Raw genomic sequence first — 24,738 nt, forward strand, 5'->3', positions numbered from 1 at the left:
TTGCAAACATATTCGCTTGTATGGTTTGAGTCCCCTCATCAACCAACAATATTTGCAAGCCAAAGAAAAATGTTAAAATTATGACATTTGTACTTAAGCTATGTAAACTTCATAAATTGAACTCTAAAGTTCATCATGTATTCAATTTAGTCACTAGCTTCAAAAATATTTAAAATGTAAAAGAAAAGAATAACCAACAAATGAACATGAATATAAACGCGTTCAATTCGTTTATTAAATGAACATAAAAAATTATTCATATTCGTCTACTTAATTTAATAATCAATACAAATGAATTATTCATGAACAACTCATTGAGCGTTTTATTCATTTACACTTGTAAAACTTTGTTGAGTTTTTTTTTTATAAAAAAAATCAAAGTTATGATATTTGTCTTTGTTCTGCTTAATTTATTCAGGCAAGCCTTTGTTTAACTTGATCCAACTTTTTTGTCATTGATTTTTGTTGTTGCAAAATCAAAGCATGGGAGTGAAAAGTCACATCAGATCAACCGGTTGAACCGTTGACCTATCAAATTCTGTAGTTATATAAATCAACCTTTTAGTCTAAATTTGCATGAAATTAATGTTTGAACATTAGAAAAAGAAGCTATCAAATTGTCTAATCCAACCTATTGGATCGGAGTCGAATATTCAATCAGTTTGTGATACGAGTTTCGACTCAATTTATGAATCCAACCGGTTCGAATCGTTAGTGTTAACAAGACAAATATCATTTGGTTTAACTATGGAGTTTCGATCCATGGGAACATGGGAACACAAGTAGTAAACACTTAAAGAAGAGAGAAGTGAAGCCTCAAAACATATCACACAAATCACTTCGCTTTAAGACTTAACGAAGAACATGCAAATCTCAATCCCCTAACCACGTTGAATCCATTACCGTCTTGTTCACTCGCTCATCGTTGGAATAACGCATAATTCACCCTTTTTCCTCTTCATTCGCTTGTGGAATACCTGGTATTCCAGTACTCTTCAATTTCCTCAGCTGTTCTACCAGGGATTCTTCCAGCAATTAAAGCCCACCTGCCAATGGAAAATCATTCAAAATTTCAATCCTTCTTCTTCCTTGGCTGAGAAGAAGAGTTAGGAGAGCTACCTCTGTCCAACCAGGTTATACATCCTAAGTATAAGTGATTCCTCATCTTCAGAGAATTTAAGCTTTGGTTCTTCACTTGTTTCCTCCCCTGAACAGATGATGAAATGTAGTTACAACAGATTTAAACAGACAAGAAGGGTAAATGAAAGTAAAGAGTTTACCTGGAGATTGTACATCAGTTTTACCAGAAGAGGAATGCTGAAAGTCAGCCATATGCAGGGAGCAAGAGATTATTTAGACCTGAAGTAAACATAGACAATGTGGAGGGAGTGGTTAAATAATGTATGAAAAACAGTGTTTCAGGACGAAACATAAATAAATCGTACGAACGTTAGTTGAATGACAGGCTCATGTGGTCTATCTAGGTTGATGGGTAGTTGGAAGTGTGAGGCATTTATGGGGAGAGATTCTATGGCTTTTGTTTAATCGCATGCAGCTGTCCAGGGGTGATTTTATCTAATCATCTTGGACCAATCGCACCTTGTCCTTCTCGATTTTTATAATCACCCAAAACATTAGGTTTAAGTTGTTGTCATTTCACGAATAAATAAATTGAAAAAAAAAGGTTTTAGATGTCAATGATAAATAGGCAAAATGTTAAATTAAAATGATATAATTATAAATATAACTTAAATTTTAGTTCGGTATACTTTTATTAAATCCTCATATATATTTTATCAACATAATAAAATTTTATTCTTTTGATGAGTTCTTATTTAATTTTTCTACATAAATTTATATTTTTTATCGTCACATTCCTCTAGTAGGATTATCCTAATGTATATATGTAGTGACAGATTTAGAATTTTTTTTTAATATGGACACATATATATTAATAATATAAATTTAGGATGAATACCATAGAATTTCAGAATGATATCACATATATAAATAAAAAAATTTAAATTTTTTTAAAAAAAAATTGAATTCCAAAGAATTTAGAATATTTTATGTTATCGTTGAGTAGCTGGTAAAGACCTCTCCATGTGAGTCTATAGTCTATACGCACACTAAAAAATTTATTAGCCGACCTATTAAGGCTTCTGTTCTCTGATTTTTAGCATATTTTCATGTGTATAGATCTAAGAAATAGAGTTATAAATTAGTCCACTTGCTTATTTTAACGTCTAAAATCATATTTTAATGATCTTCTAAAAAGAAATCTTTGCCATTTTGATTTTATAGCTTCTTACTTTCTCTTTTTTCTTCTCTAATCTACTTTTACTATTTTCTTCGATTTTGAATTTTTCTATTTTCAACCAAAAACTTTGGAGTTGACTTCTCAAGTCAGCAGCACCATTCGAAAGAAATCATAATGTGTGTGCTAATATGAGAAACAATCAACCCAAACCTTATAATCAAAGTTCTAAGTAAAACCCTGACATGAAAATTACCTCATTGCCTCTAGCACGATCATCGAATTCCTTGTCTTTGTTCCTAGGTAAAATTGAAGTACAAATCGGTGCTCTCAATCCACGATTACAATGAACAACCTTTCTTCCACTTGGGTAAACATTATTCAAAGAAGAAGTCAAAGGTGAAGATTTGAAAGAAGAAATAATATTTGAAAAAAGGAAGCAATGTTTTATGGATATGGTTTATTAAGAGAAAACAAATCAGTTGATTGGAGGAGGAGCAAAGAAGTTGAAATGAAAAGAGTTAACGAACTCACGTCCTTCCAATGAAACTATGAATGCTACTTGTATGTGTTTCCCCATCTTCAAAGACTTTAAGCTTTGATTCTTCAATTGTATCTTCCTCACAACAACAAAGTGCTGCACTAAAACATGCTTGCTTAGGTTTAGAGCACCCATAACTCAAAAGTTGAGGATCTCTAATAGAAATCCAAACCCTATCAGATGTATAGACCTAGGTTAAAAAAATGGCTGTCCCTTTTTCCCATATATATAGGGTAAGGAGAGGTAAGATAGTAGGCTACCCCCAACACCAGGTTGAGAGCAGCTTCCGTAAGAAATCTCCAAATTATGAAATGCCCTCCGTGGGACTCGATCCCACGACCTCAAAGTTAAGAACCTTGTGCTCTACCAACTGAGCTGGATGGTCATTTCTATAGACCTAGGTTAAAAGTTGTGGTAAATTATCTTAAACGGTAAAACATAAGTTAAACTAGATTAAAACTAGTTCAATGACTTGATTAACATTTTTTATTCAATATTTAGAATCAACTCCACAATTTAATGGTCTCAAGGTAATTTATCCCAAATTCCAAGCTCCAAGCACATTGTATGTTTGGAATTTAGGATTATGTATATTCATCACAGATTACAGAACAGAATCCATGCAATTCATTCAAATGAAACTATAACCATTTCCATGGGGGGAACTTAGAATCTTACTCTGAAGACGCAACACAAGGTGAAGAGTGGATTCTTTCTGAATATGTAATCACCCAATGTTTTTCCATCTTCCAACTGCATCCCACCACAACTCAGAACTTGTTGATACCATGGAATCCCTTCTTTGTCCTGAATCTTCTCCTTCACATTACCGATAGTATCCCAACTCTCTGTTGTGAAATTTGGGTTAATTTCCACCAATAACAATTCACCTTGAAAACTATTATCTAGGTGACTAGTGTGAAAACGATTGTACTAAAAATCACCCCAAGGTAGATTCCCAGGAAAGAGGAGGGGTCACAATGGTCCCTCTTAAAACCCACTTTCCTTAGACAGAACTACCAAGACAAGTAATTTTAATAGGACAATAATTAACAACAACTATACCCGACAATAGCTATTAAATAGACATAAAAGAGAATACCAAAATATTTCACTAATAGAGGAAATATTATAAAGAGAGAAAGAATACAAATAGCCTTTAAAATAGAAGAATGCTTATATTTGTGAGATGATTAACTAAGGAGGATGAGGGCTTTATTTATAACAAAAGAATTTCCCCTCCTCCTTATACACAACCAATGTGGGACTTTTGCCAAAAAACCAACAAATCTCCACCTTGGCAAATTCCACACACATCTATAAAAAAACAATCTTTTAATTTGTAACAATATTGACCAAGTCTAAACAATATTTAAACTTGACCGCAGTTACCACTTTTGTCAACATATCAGCAGGATTCTCAGTGGTCCGAATCTTCTGGATTATGACTCCACCTTCTTCTAGAATCTCTCGTACAAAGAGATATCGAACATCGATGTGCTTCGTCCTTGCATGGTAAACCTGGTTCTTTGCTAAATGAATAGCACTCTGACTGTCACAGTGCACTTTGATGTGTTTTTGTTCCATTCCCAATTCACCAAGCAACCCTTGAAGCCAAATTGCCTCCTTCACAGCCTCTGTAACTGCCATATACTCTGCCTCTGTAGTAGACAAAGCCACTGTTGACTGTAAGGTGGACTTTCAACTGACTGGTGCCTTTGCAAATGTAAACACATAACCAGTAGTTGATCGACGCTTGTCCAAATCACCTGCATAGTCTGAATCACAATACCCAACTACACACTGACCATCTTGTTTGTCCTGCTGAAAGACCAAACCAACATCTACGGTGTTCAAAATATACCGCAGAATCCATTTCACAGCTTGCCAATGCTCCTTTCCAGGATCATGCATATACCTGCTCACAACCCCAATTGCCTATGAAATATCGGGTCTCGTACACACCATTGCATACATCAAGCTACCAACAGCACTTGCATACGGAACCTTTGACATGTATTCTCGTTTTGCATCATCCTTAGGTGACATGGATGCACCGAGCTTGAAATGAGGAGCAAGAGGTGTACTAACTGGTTTTAACATCTCATTTATGCCAAAACGTTTTAGTACCTTCCTCAGATATTCTTTCTGAGACAAACAAAGCCTCCTCAATTTCTTATCCCTTGATATCTCCATGCCTAGAATCTTCTTCGCTTCACCAAGATCCTTCATCTCAAACTCCCTGTTCAATTGAGTCTTTAGTTTCGTAATTTCTGTCTGACTCCTGGAAGCTATCAGCATATCATCAACATAAAGAAGAAGATATATATAGGATCTGTCTTCTAGCTCACGTAAATACACACAATGATCATATTTGCTTCTTGTGTACTTCTGCCCTATCATAAACTTGTCAAATCGCTTGTACCACTGCCTTGGAGATTGCTTCAATCCGTACAGCGATTTTTCTAATTTGCACACCATCTCTTCTTTTTCAGCAACTTTGAATCCATCTGGCTGAGTCATGTAGATTTCCTCATCCAAGTCTCCATGTAAAAATGCAGTTTTTACATCCATCTGAACTAGTTCCAAATCCAACTGCGCTACCAAAGCCAACAAAATTCTGATGGAGGAATGTTTTACAACTGGAGAAAATACTTCATTATAATCAACTCCCTCCGTTTGAGCGTAGCCTTTAGCCACCAATCTTGCTTTGTAGCGGATGTTATTTTTGTCAGGAAATCCATCTTTCTTTGCATATACCCACTTGCACCCAATTGCCTTCTTTCCCTTCGGAAGACTAGCTAGTTTCCACGTCTGATTCTTTTGAAGGGATTGCATTTCTTCATTCATGGCGATCCTCCACTTTTTTATGTTCTGAACTTTGAACTGCTTCATTAAAAGTGGCAGTAACGTCATCAATTGCAATTGGTGATGCAAAAGAGACCATATCAGCATAACGAGCAGGTTGTCTAATGGTCCTCTTTCCCTTTCTGAGTGCAATTGATTCATGTTACTGTGGAGGTTCTTAGGTCTGAACCTCTTCTTCATCTGACTCTTCTTCTACCATAGGAGAGTCAACATCAGTTTCTTTACCGGTTGGGACAAATTTGCTTCCTTCAAACTCCACCTGTTTGGGAGTTCCATCTGTCTGCTCCAATTTTTCTGAAGTCACCTTTCTCAACATGGTAGATTCATCAAATGTAACATCCCTGCTGAAGATTATTTTCTTTGTTTCTGGACACCAAAGACGATAGCCTTTCACACCAGAGGTGATCCCCATAAAGATCGCCTTCTTTACTCTTGGATCCAGCTTTGACTCCTTAACATGGTAGTATGCAGTGGAACCAAACACATGTAAGGAATCATAATATGTAGCAGGTACCCCAAACCATTTCTCTAATGGTGTTTTACCACCAATAGCAGTCGATGGTAAGCGGTTGACAAGGTGACAAGCATAGACCAAAGCCTCAGCCCAAAATTCTTTGCCTAACCCAGCATTAGACAACATACACCGAACCTTCTCCACTAATGTCCGGTTCATACGCTCTGCCACCCCATTATGTTGTGGTGTACCTCTGACAGTGAAGTGCCTAACAATACCTTCCTCTTCACAGACTTTCAGAAATGGATCATTTTTGTACTCTCCACCATTGTCTGTACGGAGACGTTTGATTTTTCTGCCTGTTTGAGTCTCCATCATCTTTTTCCATTTAAGGAAAAATCCTAGCACCTCATCCTTTGTCTTCATTGGATACACCCAAACTCTCCGGGAAAAATCATCAACAAAGGTGACATAATAATGTGTTCCTCCCAATGAAGTTGTCTTGGAAGGCCCCCATACATCTGAATGAACATAATCCAAAATACCTTTAGTATCATAGATTGTTGTTCCAAATTTCACCCTCGTCTTTTCCCTTTGATGCAATGCTCACAAAAAGCTAATTTGCAAGCCCGAACACCCTTCAATAATCCTTGATCTATCAGTAATTTCAAGGATTTTTCACCAACATGCCCCAAGCGCATATGCCATAACCTGGTTGCTTCTGACTCATGTTCATCAGTAGAAGCTGCCACTGTTGCTGTCCCAACAATTGTACTACCCAGAAAGTAATTCACATTGTTTCTTTTTCGGATTCCCTTCATTATCACCAGTGCACCAGAGATAATCCTCATAATCCCATCTTTTTCCCTCACTTCTAAACCTTTTGACTCTAAGGTTCCCACAGAGATGAGATTTCTCATTAAATCTGGTACATAATGGACACCTATTAAGGTTCTGATTGATTCATCCTGATTCCTCAAGCGAATTGAACCAATCCCAAGTGTGTCAAGAGGGGAATTATTTGCTGTGTAGACAATTCCACCTTTTAGTTCTTTAAAATCAAAGAACCATTCTCTATTGGGGGTCATATGGTGGCTACAAGCTGAATCTAACAGCCATGAACTGGAACAGCTGGTTGATGGCGTAGCAGCGAATGCGAAATCTGAATCTCCATCATCATACTCGACCACATTTGATTCTGAGACAGCCTTCCCCCTTTCAGGTTTGCCTTTATTCTTTAGCCTGGGACATTCTTTCTTCCAGTGCCCTTTTTCTCGACAAAAGGCACATTCATCTTTGCTCAATCTGGACTTTGACTTCGATCTCCCTCTGCTTCCTTTATTCTGACTCTTGGAACGGCCTCTAACAACAAGAGCTTCTGCTTCGACACTTGTGTTTTCTTGATTGTCTTTCTTTCTAAATTCATAACTATACAAGGCATCAGTTACTTCACTGAGAGACACATCAACCTTCCCATAAAGTAGAGTAGTTTCAAGATACTCAAACTCATCAGGAAGTGATCCCATCAACATCAGAGCCAGATCTTCATCTTCAAAAGTCACGTCCATATTCATCAGATCAATCACCAGCTGATTAAAGCTAGTAATGTGATCATTCATAGTGGTACCTGGTACATAGTTGAAGCGGAACAATCTCTTTTTCATGTAGAGTTTGTTCTGACCGCTTTTCTTCAAAAATTTCTCCTCCAGTGCCTTCCATAATTTACTTGTAGAAGTTTCCTTAGAAAATGCATACTTCTGCTCTCTAGAAAGACACGATCGAATAGTACCACATGCCATTCTATTGATCCTCTTCCATTCTTTCTCCTCAACATCATCTGGTTTCTCTCATTCAATAGCAATGTCTAGACCCTGCTGAAATAGGGCATCTAGAACCTCGCTTTGCCACATGCCGAAATGACTGGTGCCATCAAAAATCTCCACTGCAAATCTAACATTTGTCACATCATTTCTTGCCAAAATTGAAGATGAAGAAGCGTCTGTCATTTCTGCTACAAATTCTATTTAATAGCTGCCAATGCGGAATGTCAATTATCCCAAGGAAATTTTTCTAATGTGGAAGATCAGCCTAAGCCGCAACCACAGAGCATACTAAAATAAACCAAGAGCGCTGATACCAATTGTTGTGAAATTTGGGTTAATTTCCACCAATAACAATTCACCTTGAAAACTATTATCTAGATGACTAGTGTGAAAACGATTGTACTAAAAATCACCCCAAGGTAGATTCCCAGGAAAGAGGAGGGGTCACAATGGTCCCTCTTAAAACCCACTTTCGTTAGACAGAACTACCAAGACAAGTAATTTTAATAGGACAATAATTAACAATAACTATACCCGACAATAACTATTAAATAGACATAAAAGGGAACACCAAAATATTTCACTAATAGAGGAAATATTACAAAGAGAGAAAGAATACAAATAGCCTTTAAAATAGAAGAAGGCTTATATTTGTGGGATGATTAACTAAGGAGGAGGAGGGCTTTATTTATAACAAAAGAATTTCCCCTCCTCCTTATACACAACCAATGTGGGACTTTTGCCAAAAAACTAACACTCTCCACCTCCAATTTGATCATGTTCCCCGTTAATGTCTTGAAAAAAATGGGCATCCGACGAGGAAACATGAAATCTGAACCAAGTATGGACTCCTGCTGGATGTTATAATCGGCCAAAGTTCGACAACCATCATCGAATTGCTTGCCGGCGAAAATAAGGCTTTGCATATCTTGGATCTTCACCTTGACGTTGTTGATGGTGTCGGAGCTTTCGACATCCAAGGCTATGGTTTTACCAGTGGAAAGTGTTTCAAGAAGATCTTCATAAACAGAGGACGATCGAGTTGGAGAGTTGACTCTTTTTGGATGTTGTAATCGGCCATGTTCGAGGTAGAGGGATTAATTTATAGGATAGTGGGGAACAAATTGAGGTGACTTGGTAAGAAAGGTGGCTATTTTCTCAAAAAGAAGTCTCCTTTAAATTACCTTACATTTATAAAATGAAGAATGAGAGTGATGTAAAGTGATGAAGATCAACCCTCTGGTTGCAATGAAACTAATGAAGAGTCCATCCAGGTTCGTGGAACTAGTCTAGTGATGATGGTGATGTTCCGGTCTCTCATCCTCCCCATTCGGATGCTTCCGGTTGGTTTCCTTATTCAATAATCTACTCCTCAATCGTAAACCTATCTTCTCTCTGCCTCACAAGTCGAAATGCCCTGGAAAGTTTGTGCGGTCAATGAGCCATGGGTAGCTTTTCTTTTGCAAGGGCCGAATATATATCAATGCATATATTTATTTATAATATTGATTTATTCTAATTTAAAGGACTTCTTCCAAATATATATCAATGCGTGTGTGTGTATGTATATATATATATATATCATTTTTGCAAATATCAGTAAGATTTGTAACTTTTATAATGTTATAATTTTCATGACCATTTTTTTAAAAACAATTAAGTTTAAAAAATAATTATGACTTTATTTGAAAAATTGGTGATTTTGAATTAATTTGAATTAAATTGAATAGGAGTCGCCATCGACCTTTAAATTAGGTAGACCGAATACCTAAAAACGTCCTTTAAAATATTTTTAAGAAAAAATCATTTTTAAGACAAAAATTGGTTTGCATTTACCAAAAATTTGACTTAACGGGTCCGGGAGTCGATTACGCATGGGGAATGATAATCACCCTCACAACTCCCAAAAATTGATACTTAATCGATTACACATTGTCGTAAATGATGGAAATTGTGAATCAAATATATAGTTAGAATGTGATCCATTTATTAAAGTTTAATTAATTTGCTTCGAATTGTTTATTAGGGAAAATCCTTTAATTCGAAAAGAAATATTAAGATTTGCTCATCCTTGGACTGGAAGGTTATCTCTTCCATTTCTTGCCTAAAAAGAATATTTCCTTCTCGATTTAAAAAACGAAAATAAAATATAAATTGAATATCTGCATTTTACATAACATAAATTATTATATATAAAAAATATGCATTGCGTCATTTTAATAAAAAATGAATTGATTATCATTTTTTATAAAAATAAATTCAAATTCTTTCAAGTTCACATTTCGTTCGATTGTCGTATCGGATCGGACTACTTCGACTAAGTTATGCTTTCCACGCACATTCTACAAATAAGTATTCTTGAAAATATTAGAATAACATATCAATAGATAAAGAAATACGATGAAAACAAATGCAATTTGAAATATGTGGAATAAAATGTCTACAACACATAGAGCTAATAATATTTATTTAATATAATACATATAAATATATAATATACAAAAGATGTACAGACAAAGGACTAGAATACAAACAAGAAAACATTACTTATCAAAATACAAATAACAAAAACAATCATATTTGGTGATTTAAGGGATCAAAATGGTACTAATAGAAACTTAAAGGAATGAAAAATAATTATAAACAAACCAGAGCCACAATCGAACATTTAGAACACTATAGATACCATAAACGAAAATAATCCATAAATAATGTTAAGGACTAAAATAAAATAAACCAGAAACATGGAAGGGAAAATAATAATTATACCTAAATGCATTCAATATACAAAACAATGACTGAAATTAAACATTTACAAATATCATGACCAGAGTTAAACATTAATAAAATGACATACATATAAGACGATGACTAAAATACAAATATAGAAATATAAGTGCTCAAAACAAAATAACACAATACTTCATTCAATGGCCCAAATGGTGAGATTACAAAGAATGGGAACCAAACACGTTATTTTCCCCTAAACTTATGAAAACACGGGAATGGGTGAAACTACTTCTTTTCAATCAGTGTATATAAGTCGAATTTAGGGCTTCCCGCATAATCTCTTCATTTGTTTCCTTTCACTTTGGAAGAGGAAAGAGAAGTTTACAAACTCTCTCAACTTCCTCGTTAGGAAAAGGAAACTACCGCTGACCGACGGTAAATCACGGCCGCCCACGACGGTCGAAGGGAATAAAACCCTCCGAAATACCCATCTCGTTCTCAATACCATAGATCCTAACCCCCTTTTGCCTAAAAAATAACATAAAATCCTAGATCTAAGCTTTTACCTTTCAAAAACTTAAAGTTCGACAACCTTTTCTTCCGATGAATATTGTGCCAGGTAAGTTCTCTTCTCTCTTTTGTTTCTGTTTTTTTTTATTCAAAACTCTCTTTTTCTTCTATTTTTTTTCTCTTCTTTTTTTCTTGAATGTTCGAAGTTTTTTTCCTTCGTTTCAGTCTCCCCGAATCTAGTTTTCCTCCTCCTTTTTATCTACTCCCCTCGTTGATTTTTTGTGATGGCTTGTTGTTTTTCGAGAGAATAGGGTATGAATGCCCTATCTTTGCTTGCGACAGAGCCCCCAATTTCCTCGGGATTTCATTTATTTTTTATTGTTTCTATTATTTTGATTTGGCCTCTCTTTTTGACTGTTGATGGATTATTTATGTTGATTTTCGGTCAGTGTAGAATGATGGAGGTGTCAGAAGCGGGCAGCGGCGTCAGCAACAACAAGCAGTGGCGGCAACAATAGCTCCTTAGGGTTAGGGTTTTAGAAACCCTAAATGTCATCGATATGAACTGTTGATAGTCATCAAATCCAATGGTGGAGAGCTGGAGGCGGTTGGAACTTGAGATGAAAACCCTAATCAGGTTTTGGGTCTCATATTTGGGTCGGATCTTTGGGCCAAGTTGGTCTGTTGTAATTTGGATTAGAGTTCGGGCCTTTTAATTGAGTCTTGACCCAATTGTCATTTGGACGTGTAAAATGTAGTAATAATACTATTAATAAAATAATAATATTAATAGTAATAATAATTAAAACACGGAAAAAATGAGTGTCTACAATAATATTGTTTTTATAATGTTATGTTTTAAAGAATGGATCACTTGGACTTTGTTCAGTTTGCCGCTCCCAAGAAGAAATTCGTGACCTCTTTGCTCGGGACGCTGCTCCTGCTCATCCGAGATCGGTAGCTCAGGTTTAAACTGGTGTTTAGTTTCATTTTCAATTCAAAAAACAGAATTGATGGAAGAGAAAATTGTATATTATTAAAATTAGTATCACGACTTTTACTAAAATTGTCATTTTGGTCACTTTTTCTAGAGTATTTTGGCTCTAACGTCTTATTTTAGGATAAAATAGTCTCCAACGTCTTATTTTAGGATAAAAATAGTCTCTAACGTTTGATCTAATAGTCACTTTAGCCTTTATTATTTTTTCTAGAGCATTTTAGCCCTTAATGTTTTTGTTTTGGGTATAAAAGTCTCTATTTTAGAGTGTTAACTGTTTGTTAACTAATAATTTCTGTCAACGTACGTGCCTTCTTGCCTCAAAATGAAACATGAGACTAGGGGTGTAAACGAGCCGAGCCGAGTTCAAGTATTGCTAATCTCGGCTCGACTCGAAAACTTTGAAATGGAGCTCGACTCGATTTGAAAACTCGCGAGTTTAAAATTTTCAAGCTCGACTCGAACTCGAAATCATGAACTGAATTTCGTGAGCGGCTTGAAAAGGCTCTAAATGAAAAAAAAAATCTTAAATTTAACTCTATTGAAGTCTCAAACTCAAATTTGAACCTTAAATACATGAAAATCTTACTGTATTTTTTAAAAAATCAATAAATAAATGTTAATATTATTAATATTTTATTTTTTTTAAAAATAAAATCTTAATATATTATATTTTCGAGCTGCTCACGAGCTTTTCGAATCGAATATTAAGTAGCTCGTTTCGGCTCGTTAAGAACTCGAGTTGAGCTCGAGCTCGAGTCGAGTCCATTCGATCTGAGTATTTATCGAGCCTTGATCGAGTCGATCTCGAGTAGCTCAGGATCTGTCTCATCTCATTTACAGTCCTATATGAGACTGAAATACTAAAAACAAATATGAACTAAAATAATTATTTAGTCAAACGTTAGTAATATCTCTTGAGATTATGCCAAGAAAAAATATAAAAAAGTTATAGTCAAAATTCAAACTCAATTCAAAATTGAAATATGAACTAAAAATTTGAGTTAACTCAAACAATTTAAAGTTAAAAGTATAATTTTTTTTAGTTGAATCAAATTTTGCACCCGGTTTGTAAAGGAGACATTGGTAGTTTTTTAACCTTCAATTTACATGACATAAATTTAATCTGCAGAAGAACCCGAGCTTAGATATTTTTCTTGAAATCTATCCTTCACTGCCGTTATTCACTTTCTACCCAGAAGCAAATCTTTTTTCATAAGCTCACTTTATAATTTTGTCTTGCGGGACTGGTGCGGATATACCTTTCCCATTCTCATACTCATTTAATATTTTCATATCCATTATCTACTCATCAATCACCACGATAGTTAAAATTTTTAAATTCACACCCATAACAAAAGTCTTCAATTATAAAGTTGTTCATCCATTAAAAAGCCGACTTTTTGAACCCTCCATTTCATCCTTATGACAAACCATAAAACACAAAAAGCTCAACAATCATCGTCTTTCCATCTCTTACATACATGCATACATTCATATTAAAAAGGAAAGATTCCGCATCTTTATCACAGTGGATTTATGTACTTGTCATCATCTCCAAAGTTTGATTTTTTTATAACTCTCTACACATGAAGCTATCTTTAATGGAAGATTCATATAATCTTTCCCTTTTGTTTTCTTTCTTCAACCTTCCTCTTCATTCTCAACCACTCCCATCGGTTTTCCGGTCTGATCTCCCATGTGTATGTCATGTTGCAATGTTGCTCTTAGTTACCAGTAAGTTGGTGAGTATAGTCCCCGGCTATGTCCTAATCGAAAGCATCCCCATCTCCGTTCGTTTTGTAAATCGACAATGTGAAATATATCAGCAAAATCGTTCCTATGCTCGATCTGTCAAAAGAACCCGAAAAGGTTCTTCCTTTCAGTATCATCAAAGCCTTTGCAGATGGAATAGAAATATTCCTGTGATAGGGTTCGGAGACTTACAGTGTGGCAAAGAGAAACAGAAGCCTTTTGGGATCGAAAATCCATTGGGAAGCATGTCGTCGGGAATTGTTTCTCCTGAGATTAAATCTGCTCTCGGTTAGAGCGGTGATATTGCCAGTTGTAATGGTGATCTGATGACGAGCTTGCGGATTGTTGGCCATATCAGTTGACCCTACAGCGGCCGTCACCGGCTTTTCAGCAGTGCTAGACCCTACCAGAGAAGTTGCGGATCAATAATTCCAGGCCAAATCTTACAAAATAAACTATGCAAACAGGAAATTTGCCATAAAACATGAGAACATGCATCCAAGGGTAACAGGACATATTTTCTATGGGTAAAATCTCTCCGAGTTTGCTTTCAGTATACCTTTTAGACACATCTTCGAAGATGAGCATATTCGAGTATACCGATATCTGGCACATACTGGAGTCCGAATAACATAGCTAAATACTACTAAAGAACTGTTCTACATAATTCACGAGTTAAATTCAGTCCTTCAAGGAATTTAACTATAAAATGCTGAAAAGTGCATGGTCTAAACCACTAATCTGGGTAAAAATAGAGCCAAAATGTTCGCCTTTTTCAAATTTTCCTGGAAAATTTTCCTGGGAAAAATTAAAAAACCAGCATGTGATAAAATCTAAGCAATTAATGCTGAAAGTCTGTACCTCTCGGGGAGGTGGCAACAAAAGCATCTTTATCATTGAGAGACGATTTACAATTTGAATTTGTACAATTGAAGCTTATAATCTTCTTGTCCCCTCCTCTCTGAGACCCTTTACGAGAAAGACTTTTCTGCAAATTAGAAGGGAAAAAAAAAGAAATTTTCTGGACTTGCATGAAACAGTCTCATTGAGATGTAAACACGTGTCATTCAGAAATAATTGTTTTGAATTTTTCCCACAAAAAATAATGAAAAAAAGGGGGAAAACTCACTGTAAATCTTGAATTCTGAGTGATTTCTTTATTGGATCCTCCATGAGAGAAACCTTCCAAGTCGAGAACAAAGCTATCGGTTTTATTATCCGTTGTGTATTGAAAGCCATTATTATGATCCGAAACTGATATATTTTGTATGGATATCTCGTTGGAAGATGACGAGTCCTATCACCAAATCAAGAACCCCAAATTTAAATTAAGATACTTGATATTGGTGATGAAAATCAATTAAACAGTAACAAGGAAAAGGAGATGAAAAAAAATGAAATATTTGAAGAAAACCCAGAGAGATTATACTCACCAGCTTTGGATTTTCCGTCAGATTCAACATTTTCTCGGAAAATGAAGCAAAGATAAAAAGAAAGAGAAGAAGACGATGAAAGAAGGGTGGAATTAGGACTGTAGAGAGCGTCAAACAACTGCGTACTCCATGGGGAACTCTTGAGATCTTTAACCAAGTCCCCTGATTGGGAGAGAAGAATCAGAAAAAGAAAACAGAGACCCTTTAAGATACAGTCAAAATCTTCAAAGATCGCGAATAAACTATTCTTTAAAATCAAACAAATCTCGTGATTTAATTGATTTCTGCTGCAAATGAGCCGACTTTATATACCCAGAGAGATTGAAAACACCATTAAAAAACGGTGTCAAGAAGAAAATGAGATCAAAACATGCAAATCAAGAAATAGGATTTGAAGATTTGCAGCAGAGGGTTTTTGTATTATATATATGATGATTTGGTATTACACTCAATGGGGAAATTTAACAAAGTGGAATAATTTATAAAAAAAATTGCTAGCATTTTGTTTTTATTTGTAATAACAGACAGAGTGGCGTGATGATCTAATTGATGAAGTTTTCTTTGCATCTTTGGATTTCTACGGTAGATGAAATTGTTTTATTTGTGCAATGACAATCACCCGTATTTGTATTACTTTTGAGAGTATAAAATTATAGAGAATTTACGGTGCATGCACATGTGGCATTTTTTTACGATCGTTAACATAATGATTATGTGGCATACAAATATAGAAGATTAATGCATGATATCACTTACTCAATGAGCACCCTTACTCGGAGATTCATTCGAGCTCATGAGCGTCTTACCAACCGGCAACCACCCGAAACCCACTGGTGTAAGATCAATATTGATGGCACAAAGATAGCAACCACAGGAGAGACCGCTTGTGGAGGCATAGCTAGGAACCATACAGGAGAATGGTTATGGGGATTTGCTAAGAGGGTAGGCTTCTGCTTAACCCTAGAAGTGGAGCTATGAGGCATACTTGAGGCCCTTCGAATTGCCTAGAATACGATAGAAAAGTAAGTAATCGTAGACGTCGACAATAGCGAATCCATGAGAATGATTCAAGAGGACGAGAATGAGGGAAAATTCTAAGATTTGTTTTATATGTCAATTTAAATTGAGTTGGTGGGTAGAGGGTTAGCGTCGCTTATTAGCAAGTGTAACTTATGATACATTACATGATCTAAAAATTTGAGTGTCTCACATTTTTAAAAAGAATCTGTTAACCGGAAAAAAAATATTTTTCTTATTGAACACACAAGTGAAGAAAATTCGGTGAAGAAATATTAATTTCATATGTTTGAATTTTTTTTATTTTTGTAAAAAATAATCGTAATGGGATAAATTTTGATTTTTTAAAATATCTTCTTATATAAAATATTTTAGGGGCCTCATTTTTAAAGTAACACATGCCTTCATATCTTTTGGGATGCTCCTGTATAGGGCAAATATATTAAAATAATAATTATAACAGTAATGGTAAATATTTGATTGGGTCGGGTAATTTTTTTTTAAAGTTAATCAAATTGATGAGTTTTATTTTATTGTTCAAACGTTATTTGATTTTGTTTTAAAATACATTGAGTTTATGAAATTTGAGTCAAATCAAATCGATTTAAATTTCTATTCAAATTTAAGAAAATATAATATCCAAACAAATAATAAACCAACTCTAAGAAAAATATAATAACTAAATAAAATATAAGTAACTATAGAAATAGAATAACTATAAAATAAAAAAAAATATATTTATACAAAGATTAACTAGTATTATAACTTAGAAGAAAACATACTTGGAGATCTGAAAACACAGTAAAAACACTCAACAAATTCCGACTGATTTTTTTATTGGCCGAAACATCTTTCTCTTTAACCTATAATTTTTTCATCTCTTGATAATTAGTCATGCCACGTAGAATAAAAGTATATTCTGTCAAACACACTTTTAAAGATGTAATTAATATAGAGTATTTTCCTTTATGTAATATATCCTGTCAATAAAATATTATTTTAAAAATAAAGATTAATTTAAAAATAATTTTCATATAATGATAAAAAGCTAAGCTTTAACTTGATTCATAAGTTTAATTCAATGATTTTAATGATATCAACTAAAGTGATATTAAATCGACAATGACATTTTGATTTTTATATTTTATTTTATACTTGTTCTTGGTGTTAATCTTCTTTTCAATTTTGTTGGTGTTATATCTTCAGAGATATATCTTCAAAGACTCTCAACAGAGACAGACGTATGGTTTTATGTTAGAAGTAAATGAATTTATAAAATTTTAAAGACGAAAACATATTATTTATTAAATATATATATATATATAATATATAAAATATATGATAATTTAAAATTTTCATAGTATTGCTCCCTCCTACTATAAGTACTCTTCAATATTCTTTTAAATTAGCCATAATGTATAAATAATACTTTTAAACAAGACATGTGAGACAATCTACTGGTACAAAGTCCAAAGATCTAAGTACCAGATTTGTTAACATATCGGCTTATAAATAGCATCATCGTCCTATGCATGACATTATTAGTCATAGTCATTGTAAATATCCCTTTTTACATATACATAATCAGTAAAGTATGTTTTTTTTAACTAAATATCTCTTTTTGAGTTATAATAAATAATAATGATGAATGGGGCAGCACATGTCGTGGAAGTAATGTCTCTGGCGGTTGGAGAATGGATACGTTGCTGCTGCTGGCTCATGTATTCTCCACTATCACATAGTAATAATAATTACACAACATGAGCGTGTGCTTTTCAAGTTAAAATCACAACGGTTTAGCTAAATTAATCATACTTTAATACAAGTTGGGCACTATTAAAAGTAATGGTTCTTGTTGGGGAATTTTTTTGCGTGGACCTCAAGATTTTGGGATTGTTTTAGGGGTGTCTTATCTCTTATTAAAATGTCTCGAGTGTTCAGAATTCATATACAATGAAATTTAAATTTATGTCTTATATGAGCAGGTGTGAAAACACTTAAAATACTTATTTCAATAATTTTTTATTAGAAAATTATTTCTGGACCCTCGAAACAATATTTTATATAAACAAAATTTATATATTAAATTGATTTGAAAATAAATTTCATGATTCCTTTTTATAAATTCTAAATCTATATTTAGTTTTTAATTTCTATTACACTAATATTTTCTTTCTTCGTCATTTTTAAAGTCGTTTAGTAATTTCTATAGTAAAAAGTCACCAAATTAATAATCTTCATCTTCTTTCTTTTCTTTAGTTTCAAAATCATTGAAAAACTCCGAGACGATCTTTCTTCGTGCAATATTTGCTACATCTGTGTGGACAATGCTATTCGACTGCTCACGCAAAGGTGCCCTTCCGATAAAAGAGCGATCATTTGGTATGAACAATGTATGTTGAGATATTCGTACATCAATTTTTGAACATTGATGTTTAATATTGATTTCCTACAAAATTTGAACATTATGGTGTTATTGGGAACTGGGAAGTTCACATGGCTCAAAGCTTGCATATTTGATGGAGATGGGTATTTATCTATCAGATGATCAAGCCGACGAGATGCATCAGTTTAATTTAACTACCATAACGCTGCTAAAAAAAGTTGTCCGAGGAAAAAAAGCTCGGAGAAGGAGGTTTCGGTTTCGTTTACAAGGCCCAAAGCAGTTCTCTGATCTATTGTTTACGATAGGATTAAGGTTGAAAGCACTTTTGAAAACTGTTTTCAGGGGGGAATGCCCAATAGGAAGGAAATAGCAGTTGAAAGGCTTTCAATGAGATCAAGTCAAGGCCTTGAAGAGTCGAAGGATGAAGTAAAGCTAATTGTAAAGCTTCAACATATATAAAAATCTGGTGAGACTAATGGGATATTGCTTGGAAGGAGAAGAAAAGCTTCTCGTCTACGAGTTCATGGCTACCACCAGCTTCGACTTCCTTTTCGGTTTGCTCTTGTCCCTCGCACATCTGAGTCGGTGTTCTTGCTTTCCTATGTTCATGTTCGATTATGCGTCTGACTTGGTGCAGGTCCAGAACATTGAAAGGCAATGCTAGACTAGGAAAAACGCTCCAACATCATTACCGGAACTGCAAGGGGGCTGCAATATCTACACGAGGATTCTCGGCTTAAAATGATCCATAGGGACTTGAAGGCCACCAATGTTTTGTTAGATGATGATATGAACCCTAAGATATCAGACTTGGACACCAAAAGAAAATTTGGAGGCAATCAAAATCGAAGCCAACACAGATTGAATTATCGGCACATTGTAAGTACTCCATTCTGGTTCCTCAACCGAATCCGAACCAAAAGTTGTTTCCTATGCAGCGGATACACGGCACCAGAATATGAACTAAAAGGGTTGTTTTCAAACAAGGCTGATGTTTACAGCTTTGGTATCCTAATGCTAGAAATAATAAGTGGTAAAAGAAACAGGGGATTCTACCATTACCTGGACGGTGGCCAAATCCTTGTGGCATATGACATGTATGCATTCATTGTAACCCCTGAGACCGATGCGGATAACCCGATCCGATCTGAAGTGTCACATTAGGGCCACTGGAGCGACCCATTGTAAAAATAGCAGAAAATTTAAAACTTTTCTTAAAACATGTAACTTATAAAATGATTTATCAATATGCAGAAATAAAACAAATTTTCAGGCTCATATAAAACAAAACACAATTACATGCCCCCTAATTTCATGTACCATACTCTGCAAGCAACGTCGGAAGAACTCCTTTACTGAAGCCGATAGCTGCACTGGTACAATTCTTTTAACCTGCAATGGTGAGTAATAGAGTGAGCTTCGAAAAACACAGTAATACAGAACTACCAGATGATGCTGAAGAACGTGCAGATATAGATAAACATATTTTTTCTTATTGGTTCAGATATTTACAGATTTCTTTGGCTGAGCTGAGATTCCATTGATATTTCAAGTATTAACAGATAGTATTCAGTTCTGATGGAAAATATTTGGGATGTTTAGGTTCAGGAGATAAGAATAGGTTTTCTAGTGTGTTCCCAAAAACCATGTAACTTTTTAGATCTTTTTAAACATATATATATATATATATATACCCCATCCGTCAAGTCCAAAATGTGTAGGTTCCCCAGAACCATACACCCACTGTCAAGTCTAGTAAGGCCCTGAGCACACAGCCGAGGAGCCTCCAGGTATTCTTCCTCCAACATTACCCCCCATGTTCCGTCCGTAAACGGATATATCAAAAATCAAATCATAATTCACGTCAAGTATCATATCAAAATCCAGGTCAAGTATCAGATCAGAATCCAAGTCAAGTATCAGATCATAATCCATGTCAAGTATCAGATCAGAAATCAAATCGAAAATCAGGTAAAATATTCATGTGAGTAGGGAACACACCAGAATTTACAGGTAGTATTCAAAGATATTGGATAATCTTAACAAGTAGAGGAACACAGATCTTCAGTATACCGATAGAATATCGGAATTCAGAATCACTATTGGAAGAGTTCAATAACTGACATAATCATTAGTTATTCAGAATGTGACTTGAGCTGATAAGGAAGAAATGAAGGTTCAGAATATTTACATTCTATGTCGATTGATCGGATTATCGAACAACTGTTAGATGAATAGTTCCCAGAACTAATGCTTGTCGATTGGTAAATTCATTGTTCTTCCAGGGTATTTACTCTTTAATACCACAAATTCTTGTCCATATATCAATTTTTAAAATCATCGCAGAATAGATCTTCCAATGTCTTTATTTCATTTCCACTCTTCCACAATATCAAGTAATGCTAACATATTTGATTATTTTGTTCATAACCCATTGTAATTGTACACTATGTAAACTCATCAGAGTTTCCAGACTTATCCAAATCACTTACTAAATCCTCAGTCATTGAGGTTACCTAGTTCATTTAACAATCATGTCTATTCTAGTTACTTCAGGATTTTCCAGAGTAATTCAAACGTTCCTGAATTTAAGATACATATTGTCCTTCCGTTCCATTCAATTTGGTCTTCGTGGTTGATTTGTCGAACAAACGTCCAATTCTTAGTACTGAATGCGATCTAGAGTTGAGCTGAGCTGAATACTTCCAAAATTTATCATCGAGCCAAACTTGAGAAGACGAACACGCATTCAGTAATATATATGCCATTCAGGTATTGATATAGCTTTAGGGTTGATCTACTCACTTAAATTATGTTCCGTTACTTTTAAAGGTAGTCTAAAACCTATGCTTATTTGGATTCCTTAATTAATCCAAGACATTAACTTTGTTTAGGCCATAAGGTTATTTTGGTAATTTTGTTGTTCAGTTTTACTCCATTCATTTCAGAGCTCGAGGATATCCAATCATTCCTGAGCTTGGTGATATTCTTGGGTCATTTCCATTATAGGGGTATTCTAGTCATTCTACAGATCCAATGTATTTTAATCATTTTCTTCCATCCTGTCTTATTATTTAATTCCAATTTATCATCTATTTCAGTCCCTTCGAACAATTCTGATAAAAGAGTACCCCGATAAATTGTTCTTCAGGTTTTACTCGTAACTCGGATATTTTCGGGTCAAGTGCCTTCTCAGATTTTTACCAACGAAATATCAAGAATTTTCTACACTAAGTCAAGATCTTAACAATCAAATTCGTACTTAATCGAGTTAAGTACAAATCCTCAAAGTACTTCTCATTCAGGGTCAACTCGGACTATTTTACCTCTCAGGGGCATTTTCGTAATTTCTTAACCAGATAATTTCAGTATTAACTCTTAACGAGCATACTTATAATTTAGAGATCCTATGGTTAATTGTTTTTTATCGAATCTTGAAATGATTCCTTAACAAACTTCTAATATCTTGCATAAGCCCTCTTAGGGTTAAAAACAGATTATCCGAATTTCCTAAGCAAACTAGCATTTCTTATGCACATTTGTAGTTTTATCATATCAATATATCCTTTCAGAGTTATAAATCAACTTCCAGGGACAATTCTTGACATATTAAACTTAAGGGTATTTTCGTAATTTTACCCTACCGGAGTATTCTCATAATTTCCCATCCAAGTACCTTTAACATTTGACCTTTGATGAAATAAATTATAAGATACAGATCGAGGTTGATTTCTTTATTACCAAACACAGAACTTGAAATTTAATTCTAACAATCCCTCAATTTCTTATAAAAGTTCTTGAACCATAATCAGTTGCCAAATTTCTATTGTATTCGGATCGAGTGTAGAAATTCATTAACTACCCATATGAGACCAATATTATCTTATTCATGCATTTACCAATATTCATGTTCCATAAAGCATAAAGAGATAGTAAAGTATTACCTCGATTTTCGTACCATACTGATCGACTATATAAATTCCATTCGAACGTCTTTGATCTTGAAATCATCTTCCAATATTTCCTCGGATCCAAATCAATAGAAATTACATCAAAACAGAGCTAAATTCTGAAAAACGAATCAAATCGGATGAAAATCAGTGAAAAACAACTTACCGGGTTCGAATTTGGTGAAACAGACTTCGGATTCGGATTCAGGATGTCAAAAGTATAAACATGACTTTTCGAAAATTTGGATTTTCCCGTCAAAGTCAACAGGTTTGACTGACAATTTTGAGGCATTCGAGTCCAAATTTTGAAAAACGGACTGCGAAATCGAATTTGGAACGTCGAAAAACATCAGGATAGGTATACTCGGTCAAAGTCAAAGGTCGTTTAATGCCCGATCAACGTCGGTCAAAGTTCCAGTCAACTGTGGTCAACGCCAGTCAACGATCGACTATTTTACACAAATATCACACTAACAGAAATTAATTACAAAATCAGTGACCTTCTGTAAATATTTACGAAACTAACTCTCGGGGTGGCGCGTGTGGCGTGTGAACAGTAATCCGGTGTCGATAAATTCCCGAAAAAATTCCTAAAAATTATTTTAAGCGATTTTGAGGCACTTACAAAGCTCGGTTCACAATTTTGAACGGCGGAGAGCTCGATTTCGAAACGTCGGAAACTTTGACGGTCTCACCCCTCCACGCACTCGAAACGATGCAAGGAGCACGATGGTGCGGGAGGTTTCATAAACGGATGACCAGATCGTCGTGAATCGACGAAAAATCAACTGAAATCGAGTTATTACCGATGATACTTCCGACTGAAATTAACAACGAACGACGACGATTCACGACAAAAGGTTTGAGGGATTTTGTTCCTCGGTCGACAACGAACACGATGGTAGTTTCGGTTCATTGATCGGAGGTCGAATGACGAGTAGATAGAGTTGAAAGGAGGGTTGTTAAAGAGGAAAAACTGAGAAATATTCTGGGTACAGAGCACGTGGAGGGGTTATAAATTCTCTTATAAATAAAAATGGTTAAACCATAAGTTTAGTCATTGAACTTCATGCACTTCTTAAAACAGTCTGCTAACTTTGAAATTTTACAATTTAATCCATCATTTCTTTCAAAATACCAATTAAATCCACCACTTTATAATTTATTAAATTTAGCCCCTAAATTGGTGTGTTACATTCATTCTCTTTTTATTTCCTTTTTCCTGGCACCTGAACTTAACGTTTGTGTCCTTAATTAGGACTTTGTGTTATCTAGGCATGGATGGTTTGGAACGAAGGCAGAGGTTTATCGACCCGAACATGGCCGACAATTGCCCGGTTTCGGAGGTTGTGAGATGGATACATGTGTGTTGCGGATGACCCTGCAGTGAGGCCAACAATGTCATCGGTTATTCTCATGCTCGGAAGCAAATCAATCAGTTCCCCTCCGCCATCAACACTTCCCTATTCTGCTGCGAGATTTGTTTCGATGTCGGATCAACCTTCAAGTATCGGGACTGGGACAGGGTTTCTTACATCCGATCAGTGTATAACCTCTAAATCATCGTCCATATGTATTCTTTCATATAGCCTTCAAAATTTTATTTTTTTTATTTTGTATGATAAAATTTTAATTCTTATCTTATCCTCAATAATCAAATTTGCATTACTTTAATTCTTTTGACAAAATAAAAAATTGATTATATTTGCCTTTGACTCGTGCACCATTTTCTCCTGCATTGATTTGTTCGATATATGTTTATTTAATTATCTCATTTATTATTTATGGAGTATTTTAGATATTTGATTCGTGGTTCTTTTTATTTAAATAGTTGTGAACAATCATTCTATATATCTCATATTTAAATTATTATAAAGTTTATTTTCACTATTAGTATTTATATTGATGATGTTTAACCAATATTATCTCTTTCGAAATTATAAATTAATAATTATCACAAACACAATATTACGATATATATTTTCAAATAATACAAATCAATCAATTAAATCATAAA

At 34.6% G+C, this 24,738-nt stretch overlaps 3 protein-coding genes across 3 annotated transcripts; all 3 read right to left on the minus strand.

The window, feature by feature from the left end:
* Positions 1–863: 863 nt before the first annotated feature.
* Positions 864–1,366, minus strand: LOC120195858 (MYB-like transcription factor ETC1). Its single transcript, XM_039197797.1, has 3 exons — positions 1,281–1,366; positions 1,120–1,207; positions 864–1,046 (listed from the first exon to the last, which is right to left on the minus strand). Exons 1-3 carry the CDS (start codon positions 1,330–1,332, stop codon positions 959–961), a joined length of 228 nt encoding a protein of 75 aa, XP_039053728.1. The 5' UTR covers positions 1,333–1,366; the 3' UTR covers positions 864–958.
* A 2,098-nt stretch (positions 1,367–3,464) lies between these two features.
* LOC120195936 (ubiquitin-like) lies at positions 3,465–9,033 on the minus strand. Its single transcript, XM_039197861.1, has 2 exons — positions 8,705–9,033; positions 3,465–3,647 (listed from the first exon to the last, which is right to left on the minus strand). Exons 1-2 carry the CDS (start codon positions 8,867–8,869, stop codon positions 3,465–3,467), a joined length of 348 nt encoding a protein of 115 aa, XP_039053792.1. The 5' UTR covers positions 8,870–9,033.
* A 4,655-nt stretch (positions 9,034–13,688) lies between these two features.
* Positions 13,689–15,461, minus strand: LOC120195816. Its single transcript, XM_039197754.1, has 5 exons — positions 15,369–15,461; positions 15,065–15,232; positions 14,797–14,923; positions 14,128–14,338; positions 13,689–14,031 (listed from the first exon to the last, which is right to left on the minus strand). The coding sequence occupies exons 1-5, from the start codon at positions 15,396–15,398 to the stop codon at positions 13,950–13,952; spliced, it is 618 nt and encodes a 205-aa protein (XP_039053685.1). The 5' UTR covers positions 15,399–15,461; the 3' UTR covers positions 13,689–13,949.
* Positions 15,462–24,738: the final 9,277 nt, after the last annotated feature.

Source organism: Hibiscus syriacus, unplaced genomic scaffold (genome assembly GCF_006381635.1).
Source record: "Hibiscus syriacus cultivar Baekdansim isolate YM2019G1 unplaced genomic scaffold, ASM638163v2 tig00117021_pilon, whole genome shotgun sequence".
Lineage (NCBI taxonomy): Eukaryota > Viridiplantae > Streptophyta > Magnoliopsida > Malvales > Malvaceae > Hibiscus > Hibiscus syriacus.